Source organism: Paroedura picta, chromosome 7 (genome assembly GCF_049243985.1).
Source record: "Paroedura picta isolate Pp20150507F chromosome 7, Ppicta_v3.0, whole genome shotgun sequence".
Taxonomy (NCBI): Eukaryota; Metazoa; Chordata; class Lepidosauria; order Squamata; family Gekkonidae; genus Paroedura; species Paroedura picta.
The window spans coordinates 27,904,605-27,926,236 of record NC_135375.1 but is presented as its reverse complement, the minus strand read 5'-3'; the positions used below and the strand labels follow the sequence as shown (position 1 = coordinate 27,926,236).

At 41.7% G+C, this 21,632-nt stretch overlaps 1 protein-coding gene across 17 annotated transcripts in view; it reads left to right on the top strand.

Annotated features, from left to right (window-relative positions):
* The window catches only part of PDE4D (phosphodiesterase 4D), a 709,981-nt gene that overhangs the window by 563,354 nt on the left and 124,995 nt on the right, over positions 1–21,632 (top strand). For all 17 annotated transcript variants that reach the window (XM_077347177.1, XM_077347175.1, XM_077347176.1 and 14 more), the window contains 4 exons: positions 4,290–4,481; positions 12,311–12,347; positions 13,734–13,807; positions 15,253–15,302. In XM_077347177.1, coding sequence (XP_077203292.1) covers positions 4,290–4,481; positions 12,311–12,347; positions 13,734–13,807; positions 15,253–15,302 — 353 coding nt within the window. The remainder of the gene's footprint in view (positions 1–4,289; positions 4,482–12,310; positions 12,348–13,733; positions 13,808–15,252; positions 15,303–21,632) is intronic.

Below are 21,632 nucleotides of genomic sequence, written 5' to 3'. Positions count from 1 at the left end.
CAGGAAGAGCTAAGCTTGCTTTCATCTTCCTTCCATCTCTTTAAAAAAATCCTTGTGCAGTTTTCCAGTTCAAGTCACTTACATGGCAGTGTTGACTTTTGGAGATATACCTGTCTTTAGTTTATTCTCCATTGTTTGTGGCATTACATGCAAAGGACAGCTGTCTCATATCTTATGAATAGTTTAATACCTTAATCCTTGTGCTGTTAAAAGGAGATTGGAATTTTGACAGCATATTCAGAGAGAATGAAAATTTCTGAAAGAATGATAGCCAATCTCTGGTCAACTCTCAACATCTTTCTTCCTGGAAGCACAACTTTTTTCACTGTTTTGTATGCATGCCACACTAGCCATCGTTTTCCACATCAGATATCTTTGTGATGTAGATATGAGTCTAGGTTCTGCCTCAATATTATATTTAGATGCTGAAATGCTTTCAGTTTTGGACTACCATCTAGTGGCTAACTGCTGTACTGAAACAAACATATCTATATACGTCTGACAAACTGCAGTTCTTCTCAGATGTAAATTTTAACTGTGCTACTAAAAAGACATCCTGACTCAGCTTTTTTCAATTGCTGCTGTTTTTTCTCTAATGTCTTTAAAAGAAAATAAAACAGTTTGAATGTAAATAAAACAGAATGTAAATAAAACAGAATGAATGAAGGGTTAGAACTCTTTCGGTCCTTATTTTGTCTTTTGGGATGGGCAAATATATATCAAACACTTTTGAAGAATCTGATCCTCAAGTGCTGCAGAAGTATTCTCCTCAAATCATCCCTTTATTCTTTAATTATAATGTTGCCATGAATAATATCATAATTGTAAACAACAATGATAACAAGCTGGGAGCACAGGAAGGACAGCAACAGGTAAGCTATTGGGAAATTCTACCCCACCTCCCTCAAGCTCTTCCTCCAGAAATCTCTAGGCTGTTGGGAACTTGAGCAGGTTAATTTCTCTTCCTGGCCCCCCTCCCCATCTTCCCATTTACCTGACACACATCTGCTCTCAACAAGGCATTGTTCCTGTACCATTTTTTCCCTGAATACATGTTGAGTCCCCCAAGCAGCTGGTGACCCCTACACACGGTGGGTGGCCAGGTGTTGTGGTCCTTATCAACACAGCAGCTGCTTATTTACTACTGGATATGCTGATAAACTCTAGAAGATTTGGGGAGGGTTGGGAATGAATCATTTAGAAATCCCTATCTCAGCCCTTAAAACATTCTCCACCCACCCTCTTTTCCCCTCTTAAAATGACACTCATATAAATTTATAGCATGGAGTTGTCTTACACTGAATCAGACCGTCAATATTAGTTACGCAGACAAACAGTGGCTCTCCAGGATCTCAGGCTTGAGGTCTTTCATCACCTACAACCTGATCCCTACTGGAGATGCCAGGGTTGGGTGGTGATGGTGTTGGTGATGAAGTCATACTTTTCTCTGTACCTCACCGGACCCCTGAGTGAGTAAGTTTAGATTTCCCCTATTCATCATCCTCAGGGTGGTAAGCCAGAGTAATAACATGATTTCGTACTTTTAACACATGGGCCAAAATGTGTCACGCATCCATACTATAAACTCTGTATCGTTAACAATTATAATGCAATGAAACTATCATCAGATAGGAATAAAACAATTTTAAAATCCCCTACATTTCTCATTATGTCAATTTACTGAATAACTGTACACTGCAGTGTATTATAAAAGCAGTTTTTAGTGGAAGTTTCAAATTAAGCACACATTTTCTTGCTTGTTCCCATTTATGTTCCCAGTTGCCTCAGTACTGTAGAAAGTCTGTGTTGCCCACATATTCCAATACTTTGGAAATGGCATTTGGCACAGTATATAAATCTAGCTGTTTTGAGCCTTTATGCTGCCATGGCAAATGCCAACTCTTGCACAAATCTGGCCCGCAGTGGTAGATACAGTCAGGAGGCAGCAGAGGAAAAGTGGTAGCTGTGGGTGCCACGTGTTGAAATTGTGATGTGCAACTTTCCCCTGCCATTTCAAGTTTTATTTGTATCCTTTAATATGCTTTGGCTCAGAGAGCCAACATGTTGTAGCCGTAGTGGTAAGCGTGTCAAGTTAGAATCTGGGAGACCCAGGTCCATGTCTGCCTTTTGCCACGGCAACTTGCTGGGTGACCTTGGCCAGTCACACCTTTCCAGTCTAGCCTACGTCACAGGGTTGTTGTGGGGATAAAATGGAGGAGAATAGAATGATGCCATAAGTCTCTTTGGAACTCTGTTGGGAAGAACAGCAAGATACAAATAGCAACATCATTTTTAACAATATTATTGGTTATATTCGTATTTATTGGCAGGAATCTCAAAGTGTTCTATCTCTCATGCCAAGAGAGGGATCTGTGATTTCCATCAATGCCCCACCCAAGGTACAGCCCCAAAACTGAATCCCATACTGTTTCTGAGCATCCCATGATCCTCGTAAGCATTTCCTTAAGTGACATGAGGGGCTGCAGAAAAGAGAAGGGGAAAGAGAGAGCTGTTTCACAAATAGAATTTCGTTTGCACTTCTTTGGAATCCTGTCTATTGATTTTTAAAGTGATCTTTGTCTTTTATTTGTCTTTTGTGTTTTTGTTCTGGGTCAGCAGTTTAGCAACTGTAGGAAGGCTGGCACAGAGAGATCAAACCAGATAGAGCTCTTTCTCGTTTGTCTGCCTCTACGAGAGTTTAACCCCTGATATCCATTTCATTTATGGTTCCATTCCTTCTTGTTTCAATTGGTTGTCGCGTTATTCGTTTTTGTTTCTAGTTCTTTTCAGTGGGCTGTAACTTATCCATCTAGTGTGGCTGGAATTTTCAAAGACTCACTCAAAGAATCCTGCCAGATTTCACTCAGATAGGAAAAGGTACCCTGGTCATAGCTGACATATGGTGACGCTGTGGAGTTTCCAAGGCCAGGGTTGTTCAGGGGTGGCTTGCCATTGTCAGCCTCTGCATCACAACCCTGGTATTCTTTGGTGGTCTTCTGTTCAAATACTAGCCAGGTCTGTCCCTGCTTATCTTCTGACAAGATGAGGCTAGCCTGGGTTATCCTGGTTGGGGGCAGTTTATAGGCCCTTAAAATCAGATCACGGAGAAGACATTGCCAGAAGACAGAGTGAGCTACACAGAAGTATCAGAAGGTTGAATTTGGCAAACACGGAAGCAGGCAGAAGCACTGGGAACAGGAGCATTTTGCACCCAAAGATGGGTATCTTAGTAGATGCCCTACTTGTGTGAGCCATGGATCACTAGCTTTGATAGTTTAATTTCTGATATGTCTTTGTGAACTACAAATGGCTTTGAGGGGTCTGATTGGCTGGTTTGGCAGAGAGTTATCATGTGGCTGTGTGTGGATGCTGTGACACAGTTTACTAATGTAACAGGATTAACTTTTGCTTATATATTCCTACTGTTATGGTGGTCAGTTCATAGTCTGACGAAAAGTGCTTGCACTCGAAAGCTCATGCCTTGAATATATCTATGCTGGCCTTAAAGGTGCAACTGGGCTCTGATTTTATTGTGCTACTTCAGACCAACACAGTTACTCATTTGAATCCTATCTTATCTAGTTTATCTCTAGTCCTCACAAACAGCAGAGGGCGTAGTAATCCTGTATTTGAACTGTATTCCTTCTGATGATTGCTGATGTGGGTTCTTGGAATCCTTGTAAAATTATTCTGTGCACAGGGAAAACAGGAGAAGGGCTCATCATAGCTTTTCCCCCTGATTTCCTGATTGTAGAAACATGTATGCATGAGAAACTGAGGCCTAAAGATCAGTAATCCAAATGTTGGTTTATCCCATCCCCAATGGATTGTGAGAAATAGACCTTGGTTTCCAAGCTGTTGTGAGCATAATTGTCTATGGGAAGTGTAATTGTAGATAAACATTGCAAGCAGGTTACAGATAATTTCCTTTGACGTATCAATGGTTTTGTGTAAATTGTTTTTTTCGTCTTTTAAGAATGGAATAGAAGGAAACGGTTGTCATAGCACATCTTCCCCCAGCTCCTCCTTGTGTCTAGCTCTTTTTTCTCCTTTGTTGTTAACACAAGACCATCCTGTTTTTGATTCTTCATCACCTTGAATTATGTCAGCTTTTCTAATATATATCAAACCATTAATTTGATTTCCGTCTGTAGATTTCCTCAGCAAAAACGTATCTAAATCGATAAAAGATTTGATAAATTGATAAAAGATTAGTTCGATAATACCTCCTTTTGCATTCTCCAAAATCTGTTGGACGTGAAGCATTAAACTTGTCTTCTTTTTTACAGTTTTGACGTAGACAATGGCACCTCATCGGGACGGAGTCCCTTGGATCCCATGACAAGCCCAGGCTCAGGGCTGATTCTCCAGGCTAACTTTGTTCACAGTCAACGTAGAGAATCCTTTCTCTACCGGTCGGACAGCGATTATGACCTCTCTCCAAAGTCCATGTCCAGGAACTCCTCCATTGCCAGTGATATGTAAGTATTTAGTATCATAGAATTATACAGTTGGAAAAGACCTCTTGGGACACAGGAGGAACTCACAACCCTATCACTCATCCACTGTAATTTGCCATCCCCTTGAACCTTCACAAAATCAGCCTCTCCGTCAGATGGCTATCCAAAGATGGAGAACACACCACCTCCCGAGGACGCCTGTTCCACTGAGAAACCGCTCATTCAGTATCCAAACTTGTGTCCTGTGGTAACAACCAGTCATGATTTTATTACAACTGTGAAAGATGGAGGACTAGAGCCAGCCCTCTTCATGAGATGTGGTCCCCGTATTTCCAAATGAGGCTTCCAAGAAATTGAAGGAAACATGGCAGTTTCATTATAGTCAACAACTTCTGTGCTCTGATCCTGAAGTTTAGCAATCTGTGTTTTGTAATATTTTACTACAAATTACAATGAATTGGAGGGAATATGGGATGAATCCTGAGGGAGTGTACCCACAAATCCCTCCATGGCAAAATGCTGACAACAATGATGCCTGAGAGTTATTTATTTATTTATTATTTTAATGGATTGTATTGGGGTTTTTATTTGAGTGTTGTAACCCGCCTTGAGCTTTTGAGGGGAGGCAGAGAACAGTAACAATAACATATCGCCCTCTCTGAAGGCTCAGGGTGGTTTACATAAAACAGGAACAATACAGATAATTCAGTTTATAATAATAATATATAATAACAATAAACAACATTATAGAATGATGGAACACTGGGGAGAACATTAAATGAAGTCATACTGAAGGCCCAGTGGGTTGGGCGGTTCTGCAGTGATTGTTGTAGGAGGGAGGCTTGGGGGGGGGGCGATGGGTAGCGGTAGTTCAGGTCAACCTCAACCAAATGCCTGGCGGAGGAGCTCCCTTTTGCAGGCCCTGCTAACTCTTTGAGTTCTATCAGGGCCCTGATCTCCTCTGGGATCTCATTCCACCAGGTGGGGGCCAGAATGGAGAATGCTCTGGCCCTGGTTGAGGTCAAGTGGGCTTCCTTGGGGCTAGGGACCACCAGGAGGTTGGAGTTGGTGGAGCTCAAGGCTCTTTGAGGAGTGTAGGCAAAAAAGTGATCTCTCAGGTATACTGTTAGATCCATGACTCCTTTCCTCCTGTGAAAGGAGACTTGCTCGGGTGAAAGATTACCTCTAGTGTAGGAAGGTAAATAGTAGAAGGAAGAAGGCAGATCCAGCCCTCAATGATGAATTATTCAATCAATTGATTTTGAAGCAGGTATGGTGGCTCACATCAGCAGTCAATCAACAGGATTATGGGCAGTAGTTTTGAACTGATTGAGATAATTTACTTGGCTTTGCATTATTGTGACTTGTGGAATGGCCTGCCTGAGGAGATCAGGAGGGTTTCCATGCTCCTATCACTCTGCTAACTATATAAACCCTTAAAAAGCAACATAATCTACAAAAGATATAATGTAACTCAACAGCTGCCAGAAATTTCACCGCACACAAAATGGCTTATCTTTATCTACAAGTAGTCAAGATGTTTAGCCTCTGAAGAGATATAGAGATTAGTTCAGCTCTTTGATCTGAAAATTTGGGGCTGTCAAAAAGAATATGATCCACAAAATTAACTCTGTTGTTGCCACAATTGTAGCGTCTATCTGGAGTTTCGTTGAATCTTCCTAGCATCACTGCTGGGTAGGGCATTCAGGCACACAAGCCTGAATGCCCTTCTATACTTTGGAAGAGTTAGCTCAGATAGATAGTTTGACATTTTTGTTGGAGGGAGAATGCCTATTGAGAAAGATGAGCACACTGTGGAAGCTGTAATCAACATACTTTCATAATCAAAGCCTCTCAGATGTCTTCTAATGAGCTGGGTCAATTCTTGTGTATTCATTTTTTCTGTCACATAAAAATTGTACTAAACTTAGACATATCACTGGTTCTAGCCTAGTACAGTCTACTTCAACTAGCAGTGACTCTGCAAGCTGTCAGGTTCTTCCCAGCCCTCCTGAGTTTTTCCCAACACAGAGGTGCCACACTGCAATTAATGCATCTGGCATGACAGACATGCTATGATCATATAAGTTGCCTTATGCCAAATATACAACTAGGTCAGCACTGTCAACGTGACAAAGAGTGGTTTGTGAAGTTCTGAGCTTTCCTTTGGTTTTAAATATTTTTTTTCTGTCACTTTACCTTTTGGCTGCTGGGAAACAAACAGAATCCCACTTTTTCCCTCTCATCTTGGCTACTCAGAGATACAGATTTGTACTTAATAATTTAAGCATGTTCATCTCTTTCTTTTCTATCTACTTTTAATCTGTTATATATAAAATAAAAATCTATTTTTAAAAAAAGATACAGATAAGCAAGCTATTTTGACAGTGGCATGTTTTCTGGCAGCTGTTGTTAAATTACATGATGATTTCTGTAATAATTTTTAGGTTTTCCTTTTATGGGGATGAGGGTCTGCTGTTTATGACTCTAGTTCTGAAAACACTATTCAAAGCAGGGGTCTGCAGGATTTGCAGAGGGCATTCTACTTTTCCCTCCCCTGCTGTTCATTTCCAAAATGCCTCCACAGGCTCCCCCTTTTTCCTGCTTTCTTCCCACATACCAGCCAACCTGACTTGTTCTCCCTCTTCTTCATGTCCTCCCTGGGAAAGATCTGGCTCAGTGGAGAGGTATCAGTCACTAGTCTGGACTCAGTGGCATAAACCCAGTTACCAGGCTAGACCTGGTGCTGTGGGGCAGACCCAGATGGGGCAGGCCCAGTGGCATAAGGTGTGTGGAGCACCTTACCATACTAGTTCCTTCTGGCAGTCCCATATTTTCACCCTTCCCTGCTTTCTTTTCGTCTTCTTACCTGCCATCGGCTTTTTTTATTATTTATTTACTTCATTTGTATCCTGCCTTTATCCTCAGTAGGGACCCAAAAGACTCTAGATCAGAGGTAGTCAACCTGCGGTCCTCCAGATGTCCATGGACTACACTTCCCATGAGCCCCTGCCAGCAAACACTGGCAGGGGCTCATGGGAATTGTAGTCCATGGACATCTGGAGGACCGCAGGTTGACTACTCCTGCTCTATATCATTCTACTCTCTTTCATTTTATCATCACAACAAACTTGTGAAGTAACTGAGACCAAGTGAACTTTCATTGCAGATTAGAGACCTGAATCTGAATTCTTTCATATCTTACTCTGAAACTCTTAACTTCTACACTGCTCCGGCAATTATGGGGTTGTGTGGTGGCTGCTGTTAAACAGTGGCAAGGAGCTGAGCCAGGGTCAGTAGTGCGTGCCATGTAGTAGCAAGTCACCCATGGGTTGTTACCTGACTCCAGTGAGTCCTCCTTCAAAGGCTGGAACAGCCCTGGAAAAGGCTGTGTCCCCTCCCTCCTGCCTTTTACTCACAAAACCCAAGGCTGGGTGGCTGGTAGTACTCTTATGGTTCCCTAGCAATGGCCAAAGAGGCACTCATTTCTTAAAATTACAGGCCCTCCTTCTATCATTTTAACACTCCCCCCAGTGTATGTGTGTGTTTTGATTTCAGATTTTTTAGCAAATCTATTGTTTTTTCCTATTTCTTGAGAAATCTGTCTTGTCTGTTCATGGCTCTAGTCCATGTATTAAGTATCCACAGATTTTGCCTAGTTCAGAATTAATATTAACAAGTGGGGACTCTCAAGACTTCTTTTACTTGTCCTGACCCCTGGATACTATCCTTCCCTTTCCTCCCCCTCCCATTTCTGTTGCTTTCCCTTCTTTCCACCCCTGCCTCCTCCAGTTGACTGCCTCACCCTCCAGGCCATCCAACTGCCTTGGTCAGCTGCTCACTGAATGGCTGGCTATTTGCCTACCTGTAGAAGTGCTTCCCTTCTCTCTAAATGACCCCAATCAGTGTATTTAAGTATCCATAGATGTGGCCATGTTGACAATTGGATATATTGATATTAGAGAGAGTAATACACTGAGAGTAAGCTGTTTTCTCTATTTGTAACACTCCAAGATACTCAGTGAGTGAAAATGAGTCTTAAAAGCCTATGTCAACTAAATGATAGCAAATAAACCTTTCCCAGCCATCTTTAAATCTTAGCATCAAAGGGTACATAATTTGCTATGTCTGTTTCCAAGTCTGTAATTATTAGGAAGGAAAGTATTCATAGTTACATTGGTGGGAAAACACCAGTCAACTTGGTTTCCCATTAATAAGGATTAAGTAATGCTGGAGGTGGAAGATGTTCAACCCCAGCATTTTAAAGGTCTTCTCTGTGTTAGAAATGTCTGGCATGTTTTTCTGATGCCGTCTTGTTATAAATGTGTGATATTATATTGTCCAGCATTTTGAAAGCTTCATCTGTGACTGCTTGGAGAAGGAATAAGTAAGATGCTTATTGGTTGTAAATAAACAGTACATGTCCTCAATAAAACAATAAGCAATCTCATTAAAACATACAGGAATAGCTCTTTGACATTCCCCACCCCCCTGGCTTGCTTACATAGAAGAGGACACAGATTGGAGACCGGATCAGCTGATCAAAATCTGTTTAGGATCCCCGGTCAAAAAGAAGGGGAAACTGGCCTCGACCGGGCTAGGGCATTTTTAGCCTTTGCTTGAGCCTGGTGGAACACTCTGTTTAAAGAACTCAGGGCCCCATTCCACCAGGCCTATGGTCAGGGCCCAGAGAAACCAACAGGAAGTGCTGGCCCTGTTGCTGGGAACTGAGGAAGACCTTCTCCGAAAACTCTGATCCCCCTGCCACCCAATTTACTTGAGGGAAATGGAGCTCGAAGCTTACCCTGAGCTCCAAGGAAGGAATTAAGTTTATTTATTTATCATATACCTTTAAGGCCGAAGATCTACAGGCACAAGTAGGAACATATGGAAGGAGATGGCCCTTCAGCTGCCTGGATCCTGAGCCATTTAGGGATTTATGAGTCTCCTTGGAAAACAGTCGGCAGCCAGAAGATCTCCCTTGGGAATATGATTTTAGGTTCCCTTCCGTGGGTTCATATTAGGATCTTGCCATAGCATTTTGAATCATTTGTTAGAGTCAACTACACGTTGTTAGGGGCGATCCAACACTGTGTTACAGTAACCCTGAGCTCTCCTGAGGTGCTCTTAAACCAAAGAATCAATTATAATCTGGGTTAAATTTGCTGAGTTGATCTGTCAGGCCCTAGTGACCTTTTTAAAAATGGTGTCATCTTTCCTCCAAGAAGATTTGTGACAGATTTATAATGTTAGGCCAAATTTTGCTTAATGCACAGGGAAGGTCCACCAATCAATTTCTGTTCTTGATTTAAAGGTTTTGGTTTTATTTTAACTGATCTGGTGGGAAGGGGTGTGGATTGTTTAATTCAGGCCATTTCATCTACTCTTGCTGCCTTCTTATAGTTGCATGTGATTCCTCGATAGTAGAATCATAGCATTGGAAGGGTCCAGACAGGCCATCTAGTCCAATGCAGGGTCTGTAGCTTTAGGGTCGACAACTGCCTGGAGAAAAATGGTAGTTTAAATGGGATGTTATTCCATGCCAGGAAAAGCTTCAGCTGCCTATTTCCTATATTAGATGGACAGAACAATTTTTTCCCCTCCAGGCTGTTGGCAACCCTAATTTGCTTCAATCACATTTTATTAAAGCACTGGTTCCCTAAGTAGATGGTATTGCCCTCAAAGAAGGTGGAATTACCTAGGGAAGTGATAAGAAGCATGGGAGGCAGGAGGTTGAGGCGCTATCGGTTTTATTGAATACATTTTGTTGAACAAATTAAACTAAATTAAACTGTTTTAATTGGATTTTGAATAAATGTTCAATCAATTGCTACTGGTTTTAATGTCATTGTTATTATCTTTCTTAATGGGCTGTGCAAACATGCTGTTCCAAATAATCTTTTTAGAGGATGAGTTTATGGAACCAAGGGCCAGTGGCCCAAAAAGTTTGGGAAAGACATAAATGATTAATTCTGGTCAATCACTGTGGAAGCCACTTCTTCAGAGCATCTCAGACTCAGATAAAGTTACACAAAGAGCTGGGAAAACACAGTTGCCTAGACCTGTACATTTTTGAGAATCCCAACAGCCTGTAGTTGAATCTTTCTTACCTCAGAACATACTTAGAAAACAGCCAATGTGGACAGGATTTTTTATTTGCACAATATGTGTTCACAATATGAGTTCCCTTGACCATAAACCCATTATCTAGTTCTCAGACCCCAGTCTGTAAACTGGAGAGAATGTTAACACATTTCATGGGCTTGCTGTGGGAAGGAACAAAACAAAAGTGAACAGGAACTCATTAAAACATAACAAGCTATTTAAATGTCTGCCGTGTTCTTATAATATAACCAGAATTTCTTGCCTTTAGCCACTCCCATGGCAGTGAATCTTTTGGTGCCTGTCTGCAGAGGCAGGCAGCACAAATAACTGAGCAAAAAAGGCGCCCTCAAGCCTTGCGGTAGACAACTCCCAGTTCTTCCTTTTAAAATGGTGTTTTGTAACCCGTGACCTTGGAATTGCTGTAGTCAAAAACCTCAGGTTAACCTCAGAGTTATCCAAGTAAGTACTGTAACCGCCCAGAGCTGCAAAGAAATGGGCGGTATAGAAATCTAAATAAATAAATAAAATACTGCAGAGTCATGCCTTTCATGCCAGATTAATGCAACCTGTAACTCAAACTGTGTTTCACTATCAAGGTTACCTCCCTCTAAAGCAGAGATACTGGCTGCAATCCTGTGGCCACTTCAGTGCATTAAAACCCAGTTCCTTCAAAGGGATCAACTTAGCACAGGACCACAACCTTGATCTTGACTTGCAGTTCACCCAGGGCATATTTTGTTTTCAATTAGGAATGGACAGATTTTGTGAGAATGTGTTAGAAAGGTTTCTCGCTGGCTGTTTGCTTTCACTCCTTGTGAAAATTTCAATTAAACTTGACTGACGTTCCAGGTTACATCATCTCCTCAGTCCTTTCCTTCCTCGAATTAGTCAGTAGTCCCTGGAAACTTTGTGCAAAATATCACACATCACCCAGGTCAACATGTGTTAACTTTTGCATGACTTTGAAATTTTATTTCTGTGGGAGTGAGAAATACTTTGGGCTCAACCAACAATGTTTTTGTCTTGTGGTAATGGCAATCTTGTTGCTCTTTCCCCTCAGTCATTAAAACACATCATCCTGACACTTTACTCCCACGTCAAAGGGTGATGTGAGTTTGGTCACTCCAGCAACAGCATACACTTGGTGACACTGTGGACATCTAAATCGGTTGAAAAGTTTTTCCAAGTTTCTTTATTAGCTTCTGAGACACTTCATTCTTATCTACAGTTACTAGCTTGTCCAATTCTTAAAATGATTATCTGTTAGTAATATTTAATGAACATCACTTGCAGTATTTAATTGAGCCGGCTGCTCTGATTTATTTATTTATTTATTTATTTATTTTATTTATTTAGATTTATATACCGCCCTCCCCGAAGGCCCCGAAGGCCCATTAAAACATAATTGTAGGCGCTCCCTATATTTGGGGTATTCCTGGCTAATTCTAAAACCATGGGATTCCCCTGAATTTAAAAGACAAGCTGATTTGCCTTCCGTGCGTCCGTGTGCCACTCTGAGTAAGTGGAGTGGGGCTACTGCTGTAATATGTCTTGGGCCTCGTCTAGCCAGCTTAGAATGAATACAGGGCAAGAAGCTACTAATTGGCACCATTAATTAAAATCATTTTGAGGGCTAAACATTGAGAAGGAATTGGGTGCTTTTGGCTTTGTTGCTGTTGTTGCATTGGCTGTGGGAAAAGCTGTCCATCTCATCTAATAAAGATTTGTATTGCTTTATTTTTCAGACATGGAGATGACTTGATTGTGACACCATTTGCTCAGGTAAGCATAGTGTACTTACTACGTAGGGAGGCCAGATCCAGGCTGAGAAACACTTGAAGTTTGGGGGATGGAGCCTGCCGCGGACCTAGGCGCATCAGTGGGGTACAATGCCATAGACTCCATCCTCCAAAGCACCCATTTTCTCTGTAGTCTGGAGATGAGCACTAATTGCAGGATATCCCCAGGTTCTACCTGGAGGCTGGCCTCCTTAGTGCTAAGTAGCCATATGGAATTATCAGTATGTGCTTTCATTTGGTGATAGACTATATATTTCAGATGAGTGCTACTCTTCTTTCTATTATTCTGCATATATTCCAAGTGAAGTAGACCATCTGAAACAGAATAGTCTCCATTGTTGCCTCTGTTGCTAAGAGATGCTGCAAACTGGCATCCTGCATCCATTGGCTGGGGCCCAAAGAGCTCCATCGCACATACATTTTGAACTTTCCCCCCATTGGAACCACAGACTATCATGCCATGTCACAAACTGCTTTTGAAGCATGATGCGCATATCCCTAGTGGAGATCTGAAATTAATACCCTCCCCTTATATGTCAAAGTTGATCTAGCCGGTATAGTCCGGTTGGGGTATATGTTGGATGTTATTTAGTGGCCTTAAGAAAGATTTGCACTTCAAAACTAGTTCAGTGTATTTATGTGTGCTTCTGGGATTGTATGCATAGGTAAATCTGTGTGAAGCTCAGAATACCTGGTAGCTAAACCTAAAAGTGGTTCTATTTACTTTGCACTGTTTTGAAGGTGATTTTAATAAAATATTTTTAATCCACTGCTTTTAAGCTTTTATTGTTTTTACTTCTTTTACTGCTTTTTAAATATTTATTTGGTTTTAACTGCCTTTAAAAAAAACTCATGACATTTGAACTTGTTTGTTGTAAGCTGCCTAGGTTACTCTTTGAGCAGAAAGGCAGAGCACAAATAGTCTAAACAAATACATAGTGGGATCACATGGATTTATGCAGAGATGGCTTTGTGTCGATTGGATGTTGAGTATGAAAAGTTCTTACTGTGCAGATGTTTAATTGCTTGTAACAATTCTAGTGCAAATGGCAATGACCCATTCTGTTCCAAGCTCACTTATTTCAAAAAAGACAAAGAGGGTTCTGTGGAAAATCTTCCTCCTCTTTGAACAAAGCTGCTTTTTAAACAAATAATGGTTTCTTTAGTATGAGTGGAAGCGACAAAACTCTTGCCTTGCATTGCAAAAGCTGCTTTGTGGAAGGACGGTCAAAGGTGGCATCAAACACCAAAACAATCTTGGGAAATTTATTAGCTTATTTAGAAAGTCTTTTGCTTTCTGTCCAATGGAGAAAAGTTGTGAGTACACCTGAAGAAAACGAGAATGAAATTCCACATTCGTCCCCTACAGGTGCTGGCCAGCTTACGTACTGTACGGAATAATTTTGCTGCATTAACCAATTTACAGGATCGAGCACCCAGCAAGTGAGTATTGTGCTTTCTCTCCTTCTGAACCCGTTGAATTACTGCCCTTTCACTCTGGGATCCTTCCATATGAATGGGTATGCAGATCAATAGCATAACTGGGTCAGATAACAGCAAACCAGGTTCTGCAAATGGTCAGCAGGCAGCCATTCTGAGAAAGGCTGCCACATTCACAGAGATGACTGAACATATGATTGCGAACTTACTGCACGGACAGTCCAGTCCACATGAACACTTTTCATATGGAAAATCCCAGGTTTGTTTCTTGACCTTTCTGGTTAAAAAATATCAGGCTGCAAGTGCTGAAACAGATTTTTCTCTGCCCAAGACCAAGACCATGGAGAGTTGCTGCCAGTTAGAGTCAAATACACTGGTCTCAATAGGCTGGTGATACAAGTTGGTGTAAGACAGCTTTATATGTTCAGATGAACTTTTTTTCTCCCCCTCCATTTTCATTCTGGCCAAAATCAAGGGCTGAAAACACTCCTAACAGTGACGAGTTCATTTCCCCGGCCTTCTCCAGGATAATAACTCCTGCCCTGACACTTTGATGCACGTTTCTCTCTCTTTTTCCTCCATTGTGGGTAAGGAAATGTGGAATGCTTGTCCCTGCAGTTATGGCCACACATTTAACCGAGTGTGTCATTTTAGCCTTTTCCAGGTGTACCTTTGCAATGACCACTTTTGGGAAGTTAGCAGAATGGATGGTGGTTTCCATGTATCCATGTCCAGGCCAATCTTATGGTACTTGCGGGGGGTGTATTCCATTCACATGAGCTTCTCTCACTTTGAGTCACTCTTTTTTAAAAAAGAAAATGTGTTCCCTATATTTTAAAGTGCTTATTTAAAAAAAAACATTTATTACATTTCACCACCCTTCTTCCACTGAGTAAATGGAATTATCTCAGTTATCATCACAAGATCTCTGTGACATAGGGATCCGTCTTAAACAGGTCTAATCAAAAGTAAATCCCACTGAGTTCAGTAGCATTTATGCTTGGGCAAGTGTACTTAAGATTGCGGGCACAATTTAATATGAAAGACTGATACTTGTCCAAGGCTGCTCAGTAGTTACAGATTTTGTGAAGATGTTAACTGGATTTCCTACTTCTCAAGCCAGTATACCTGCTTATTTAGGTACAGCTTGCCTAGATTACGACTTTATTGTTTCCAGCCATAGGCCATTACAATTAAACCTTTTATTTGTATTATATGGAGATAGTCTCCCTAACAGTGTTATCCTAAGCAGAGTTACACCTTTCTCAGCCCATTGACTTCAATGGGCATAGAAGGGTATAACTTTGCTTTGGATAACACAGGAATTCACTAGTTACTCTTGTTACTTATCAAATAGTTAAATATTTTTCCTGATGAAATGATTTCTAAGAATGAAGTTGTATAAACAGCGTCATGCTGGTGACTTACGTTTTACTTGTTTCTTTCAGACGGTCACCCATGTGTAACCAACCATCCATCAACAAAGCAACCATAACAGGTAAATCAGATTAATATCCCTTGGATAAGATATTATTTGGGTTAAGCCTTTTCTTGTTCATGGTCAAAGCAGTAAAATCCACCAGATTCTGGACAGTATATTTATGCACATGAAATTCCTTTCCATGTCTAAGATATGCTATAGCATGCTTTAACCCCCGAGTAGTTTACTAGCGGCTGTTTTTAGTTCAACAGCTGTGGTTTGTTCTTCAAATTAACTCATCTTACTAGGTGTGGGATCTTTATCAGTGAAAACTACAATGAAAGCTCCAGTTGTGTGCAGATCACTTACATGAGTTTAACCCTTATCTTTGGATCATAATCATTGGTGGGATACTTTATAGACACCAGACCTCACATACAAGTTCTCTGTGTCAACATAGAGCTCATATGGATAGGCACCAATGAGAAAATTCCAGTTCATTCAGAGTTCAGGTTGTTCCCAAACTGAACCTCCAAACCCATATGACCCAGAAGGTCTGAAACAAACAGGCCGGGTTTAGGCTGGTCTGTTCTGCAAAATGGAGTACCAAAACATAGGCCAAAATGGCTGCCAACCATTTTAGAGATCAGCTTTGCTCGCTGGGTTCAGGGGGCATGAACCAGCCATGTTTGTGACAGATTTGAGGTTCCGAATCAGAAAATCCAATATGACTAAAGGAGCCTCATGTATTATTTGGTATTCTGGGAGGAGTGGCTAGATGAGGCCATTTGTGGGATGATGAAGCAAGTGGGAGTTTTTTAGAGCTAGGAATTAAACATGGTTATCTCTGACTGAATCACTAATTATGAATTGTATTTAAAAATCGCATAGGCCTTTTTTTTCAATAATAATAGGGATGATCCTAAATATATACTTTTATTTATTTATTCATGTAATTTATATACTGCCCCTCACAGTGACATCTTGGGGCAGTGTACCTAAAAGTAGTGGGGAATGAGAGAGGTACGTAGAACATTGGAACAACATGAACAAGAAAGGATATGAATGGTTAACAGCCTAACAGTATGGGTAAACAGGAACAATTAAAGGGTTAATAGCAACAATGAAGCAAGGTCAATCTACAAAAATATGTTCATAAACTGAAAAAGCAAACTTGGGAGTGAGAAAGATTGTTTTCCATAATGGAATGTAGTAAGAAGAAGAAGAAGAGTTGGTTCTTATATGCCGCTTTTCCCTACCCGAAGGAGGCTCAAAGCGTCTTACAATCTCCTTCTCATTCCTCTCCCCACAACAGACACCCTGTGGGGTGGGTGAGGCTGAGAGAGCCCTGATATCACTGCTCGGTCAGAACAGTTTTATCAGCACCGTGGAGAGACCAAGGTCACCCAGCTGGCTGCATGTGGGGGAGAGCAGAATCGAACCCGGCATGCCAGATTAGAAGTCCGCACTCCTAACCACTACACCAAACTGGAACAAATAAAGTAGCAGGCAGCTTCTGTGGCTTTAAAATGCTAGTGTACTACAATTGTCTTCCCTTCCTTTCCCCACAACAAGCACCTACCCTGTGAGGGAGGTGAGGCTGAGAGAGCCCTGATAGCACTCCTCAGTCAGAACAGTTCTGTCATTTCGGTGAGGAACCCAAGGTCACCCAGCTGGTTGCACGCAGAGGAGCGGGGAATCAAACCAGGCTCACCAGATTAGAAGCTACCATTCTTAACCATTACACTAAGCTTTGCCTGAACTGGTCCGCCCTTCCCTTTTTATAATTCTGCATTTGATGTTATAGGAGTTACCATAACAACAGACTTTGTGGCACGAATCTCTCCCCCCCCCCCAGGGCATGTAAAACCCTGGTAATTGTGGTAATGCACATTATCCAGATGCATAAGGCCAAGGGGGAGAGGGGTGAATAATAGATGCTTCTTCTTCACCCGGCTTTTTTATACCAATTTAGAAATTTGGCACCAGTTTTCCACCTCAGAGTTCCTTGCCAGAAGTGTTTGAAGTGCTGTCTCTATCTTCGTGTCTGCTAGAAAGTTCCTTGTTTATTGCTCTACACACTTTTGAGACAGCTCTATGGGTGGGATTTCCATTCATGTTAATCCAAACAGAACCATCTGCCAAGCCCAGAAGAAAACTGTGGGTGAAGATCCAGTTCCCTCCCTCAGTGGAGAATAATGAGGCACTTCAAGAAACCTTGCTGTTCCATTAGTTTCTGAACTTTCTGCCTCTACATTTGCCTTGCCTTGCTGGCAGCCATTCTTCTTCATTACTTTTAAAAACTGAGCTCCCTAATAATGTGAGTCTATAAGACTTTTCCTTATTCATACTAACTGTCATGAATAGCAGCATTAGGCCTCTTTGGTCATTATTTTCAAGCATCTATAGGGAATCCTTTCCACTCTGGTTTCTCAGATGAGGCGGTGCATTGAAAGTGACATTGGGTATTGTGTCTTTTGCAAAACACACTTTGAGTAGAAGGTCTTCTGGATAAGTCCCATCAGGGCAACTCATGCACTGGATCTAAAGTATATGGGTATCACTATTGAGGATTGGCCAAAATGAAATGGATGCATTTCCTTTCTGGTGGGCATCAATCAGCAGGTACAGTGAGGTACAGAGCAGCACCATACAGACACACATTTCTATAATTGTGTAGTGCTGTGGAGTTGGTGCTCTCCACAAACATGAGGTAATGATATTGATCTTTGAATGCTGTGCATTCAGCAGCTGTGTGCCTCCATGGTACTGCCCCAGACTCTGTTAATGCTCAGTGACCCCTGCTAATAAGGATGTGGGAGCCCCTGCTTGGCACTATCCAAGAAGCTATTAGTTTCAGTCCCACTGAGAATGCCCATAGCTTAGCAGTAAAGCACCTGCTTTGCAGGCAGAAGGTCCTGGGTTCAATCCCAGATATCCCCAGTATGAAAATTAGTTTAAAACCTCTTTAATGCAAGATTGTGCTGTATTCGATAAATCAACTGTCTGACTCAGAATAAGATACCTAATACCTAATTTTGTTCACATTATAAACAATGCTCAAAATTATTGTTGTCATTCAGGCCCAAGTTTATGTATCACATAGAATGACCCTGGAAAGACTGACTGACAAGACAGAACTTTGAAGGCCTACCCATCTGAGAGCAGGCTGCATTTTGGGTCTTCTGATATCCTGGCTAGGCCCTTTGATTGGCTCCATCAAAAACACTGCACCAACCTGGAGTGTATTTTTTTGTTTGCATACGGTTGGATGATCAGTAATATGCCCTTTTGGGGTTGCCATTGTAGCTCTTATTAAAGATTTCTAGTCAAACTTACAAATAATGTCACATCCTCTGAGAACTGAGACTGAGAATTGCTTCTCTAGCAAAAAAAAAAAAAAAAAAACGCTGTACAGTCTAGGAAGGACTTTCAACATCTGGTTTCCCAGTTCTCCCATGTGTCCCCCAGATGTATATTTAAAGTGCCACATGGTGTGAGCCCGCATCCTTCACACTCACTGTCCTAAACTTGTCTCTTCCCTTGCTGTGCAATGTCAAACTAGTTGAGAGCAGGAATGGCATGTTTCTGTACAGCCACGAACATCTTGTGCTTACTGTATATCTTCTTTGAAATCATACCACTTTCTCTTTGTTCTGCTGCCAGAAAGGTATTTCCCCTTACAGTGAATCATGGCCGGGTGCACTGAAGCATGCTTATTAAATTAAGCCTTTGGTAAACAATAAACACTGGGCATTATCCAGCCAATATTAAACACTTGTAAGCCTCATTGATTTCAAGGGAGGGATTTAAGTAGTGATTTAATACTTCCAGCAATTCCAAATTGCTGAACAATGACTGGATTGTGCCAGATATTTGTACAGTCCTAGCTAAAAAGGCAAGACCATGCACCGTTGAAGTGAAATTCCATTTCTGTTTTCCTTATTACCGCCTCCAAACACAATAATAATTAAACAGAATGGCTTCAATGATTTTCACATTATGACAAATGTATGCTATTGTGTCTATGATGCCCTGTGATATTTCCGATACTTTTAAATTTTTATTCATGTGCTGTCTGCTGTTTTGATAGCACAACATAATTAACATAAATGAATCCTCAGCATAATCTAAAAAAATAAAGAAAATCACAATATATGGTTTTCAAGCCACGTTTTTAAATCAGTGTCAAAGCAATATGCAGCTTAACTGAAAACACAGGCAAACAATGACACAATTGAAGAAAAAAGAGCTTTGGCAGCTATTAGCCAGCATAATGCACTTTCAGGAAAAGCCAGATTTTCACCCAAGTCTGAAAAGTCACAGCAGAAGTAATTAGATGTGTGAGTGTGTGCACAAGTGACTGAGTGTGTGTATGTGTTAGTTACCTAGGGATGCCAGTCCCCAGCTGCATTGGTTGCCAGTTGCATTCTGGAGTAAGTTCAGAATTTTGGTATTGACCTTTTTAAGGCCATTTGTGGTCTGGGCCCACCGTATCTAAGGGACTTGCTAACTCCTTATGCCCCTCGCAGAGCTCTTTGCTCTGCGAGTCTGAATAAATTGGTGATCCCTGGCCCACGGGCAATGGGCAGTACAAGAAGCTGCTTTGGATTGCTGCTGAGCAGAGCTTCCTGTGTTAATGAGCAGCCATGCTCACACACAGTTTAGAGGGAACGCTGATCCCTACTTTGTAAAGTGCGAGGTATGGTGCTACATACATAATAACAGTTAGTTAGCACTGAGTTAACTGTTAGGAGTTCTTGACGCTTCTGCTGGTCGGAGAGGGAAAGTGGGATCAACTAATCTTGACTGCAGGAAACAATATACTCTGCTATGAGGGACAGTAAGGGCCTTTTCGCACAGGGATCTTTGTTGCAAATTGTTTGCGGAATGAAAAATCGCCATTTAAAATAGTGGAATTCGTCGTTATGCATACCTGCCTTTGTAGTGGAATCAGTTGCGTTTTTTAGCGTTTCCCACAGGCTTCCGGTCTCGGCAGAAATCGCTAGAAAGGAAGCGCTATTGCCAAGCTCGTCCCGCCCCTGGCCGTCAAGCAGCCAATGGGCAGCCGTTAGCATGCTCCCAAACAGCCCCTTTCCCTTTAAGAAAGGTTTTTTTAAAAAAAATGACCCATAGCAACGAATCTAGGTAGATTCGTTGCTACGGAGAGACCCATCCAGCTGCCTAATGTGAGCTTTCGTTTGATTGTATGATCGTTTGCACGCTGCCTCGAGTGATAAAAAAAAAATCCCCCCCCCCTCTCACGGGCCCGATTTTCGGCTGAATTTATTTGTAAAAAATAAAGGGACTTTATTTCAGCAAACGGGCTTTTCAGTGGTTTGTGCTTAGTGACTAAAGGTGAAGGACTGAAGCCAGGAAAGCCTCTAAACAGAAAGAGGCTCGCTGGTGCGTTTATCCCTGCTCGCTCGGAGAAAAAAAAATGGCGATCGCTTCGCCGGAAGTTTGGAGGAGAGAGCCAGGGGGAGGGACTTTGAAGAACCAGCAACAATGGTAACGCACAGGTCTTTAGCGCTACTGTTGCAGATTGGTTGCAGGAGTGTATCGCTATCCGGAGGGTGAATCCACTTTTCTGGATTCCCCTGAAAGCGCCACAACGAAGCGCTTTTTGCTGATTGGTTTCAGGATTGTTGCAGATTGTCTACGACGTCGTGGGTTATGGCAAATTAGTAGCGTTTCCAAATAGCAACCATTCTGCTACTTTGAAGCCGTGCGAAATGGCCCTAATGATTGCATTTTGTATTGAAGGTGAGTATTAGGAACGCCTAAAAGCATTTCCAATCTAAGAAGGTTTTGCTGTTATCTTTAGTGGACTTAATGTTCATGATCACCCCTCCCCCCATATATGGATTGTTTCTGGATTTAATATCTACCAAGGCAGTAATAATAGATTTTTATTTTTTTAATTATTTATTTTATTTATATTTATAGACCGCCACTCCCAGCATACTCAGCTCATGGCAGTTTACATTAAAAAGATGAAAACAACATAAAACCCCAATACAATTGATCGATGGCGGCAACAATCCGCAGACTACTTTCCCCAATGTGAACCCTCAGACCTTCAGAGCAGCCATAGCTGTGGGCTGATAGGTGACCACAGGTGATGTTTGTCCTGGAAGGGCTAGAGATACAAGAGATATCAAAGGGTACAAAGGGGAAGGACCTGATCTTACTACCCTGGCCTCAGCCAAACGCCTGGAGGAAGAGCTCCGTCTTGCAGGCCCTGCAGAACCGTCAGATAAATCAGGGGTACTCAACCTGTGGTCCTTCAGATGTCCATGGACTACAATTCCCATGAGCTCCTGCCAGCAAATACTGGCAGGGGCTCACGGGAATTGTAGTCAATGAACATCTGGAGGATCACAGGTTGACGACCCCTGAGATAAA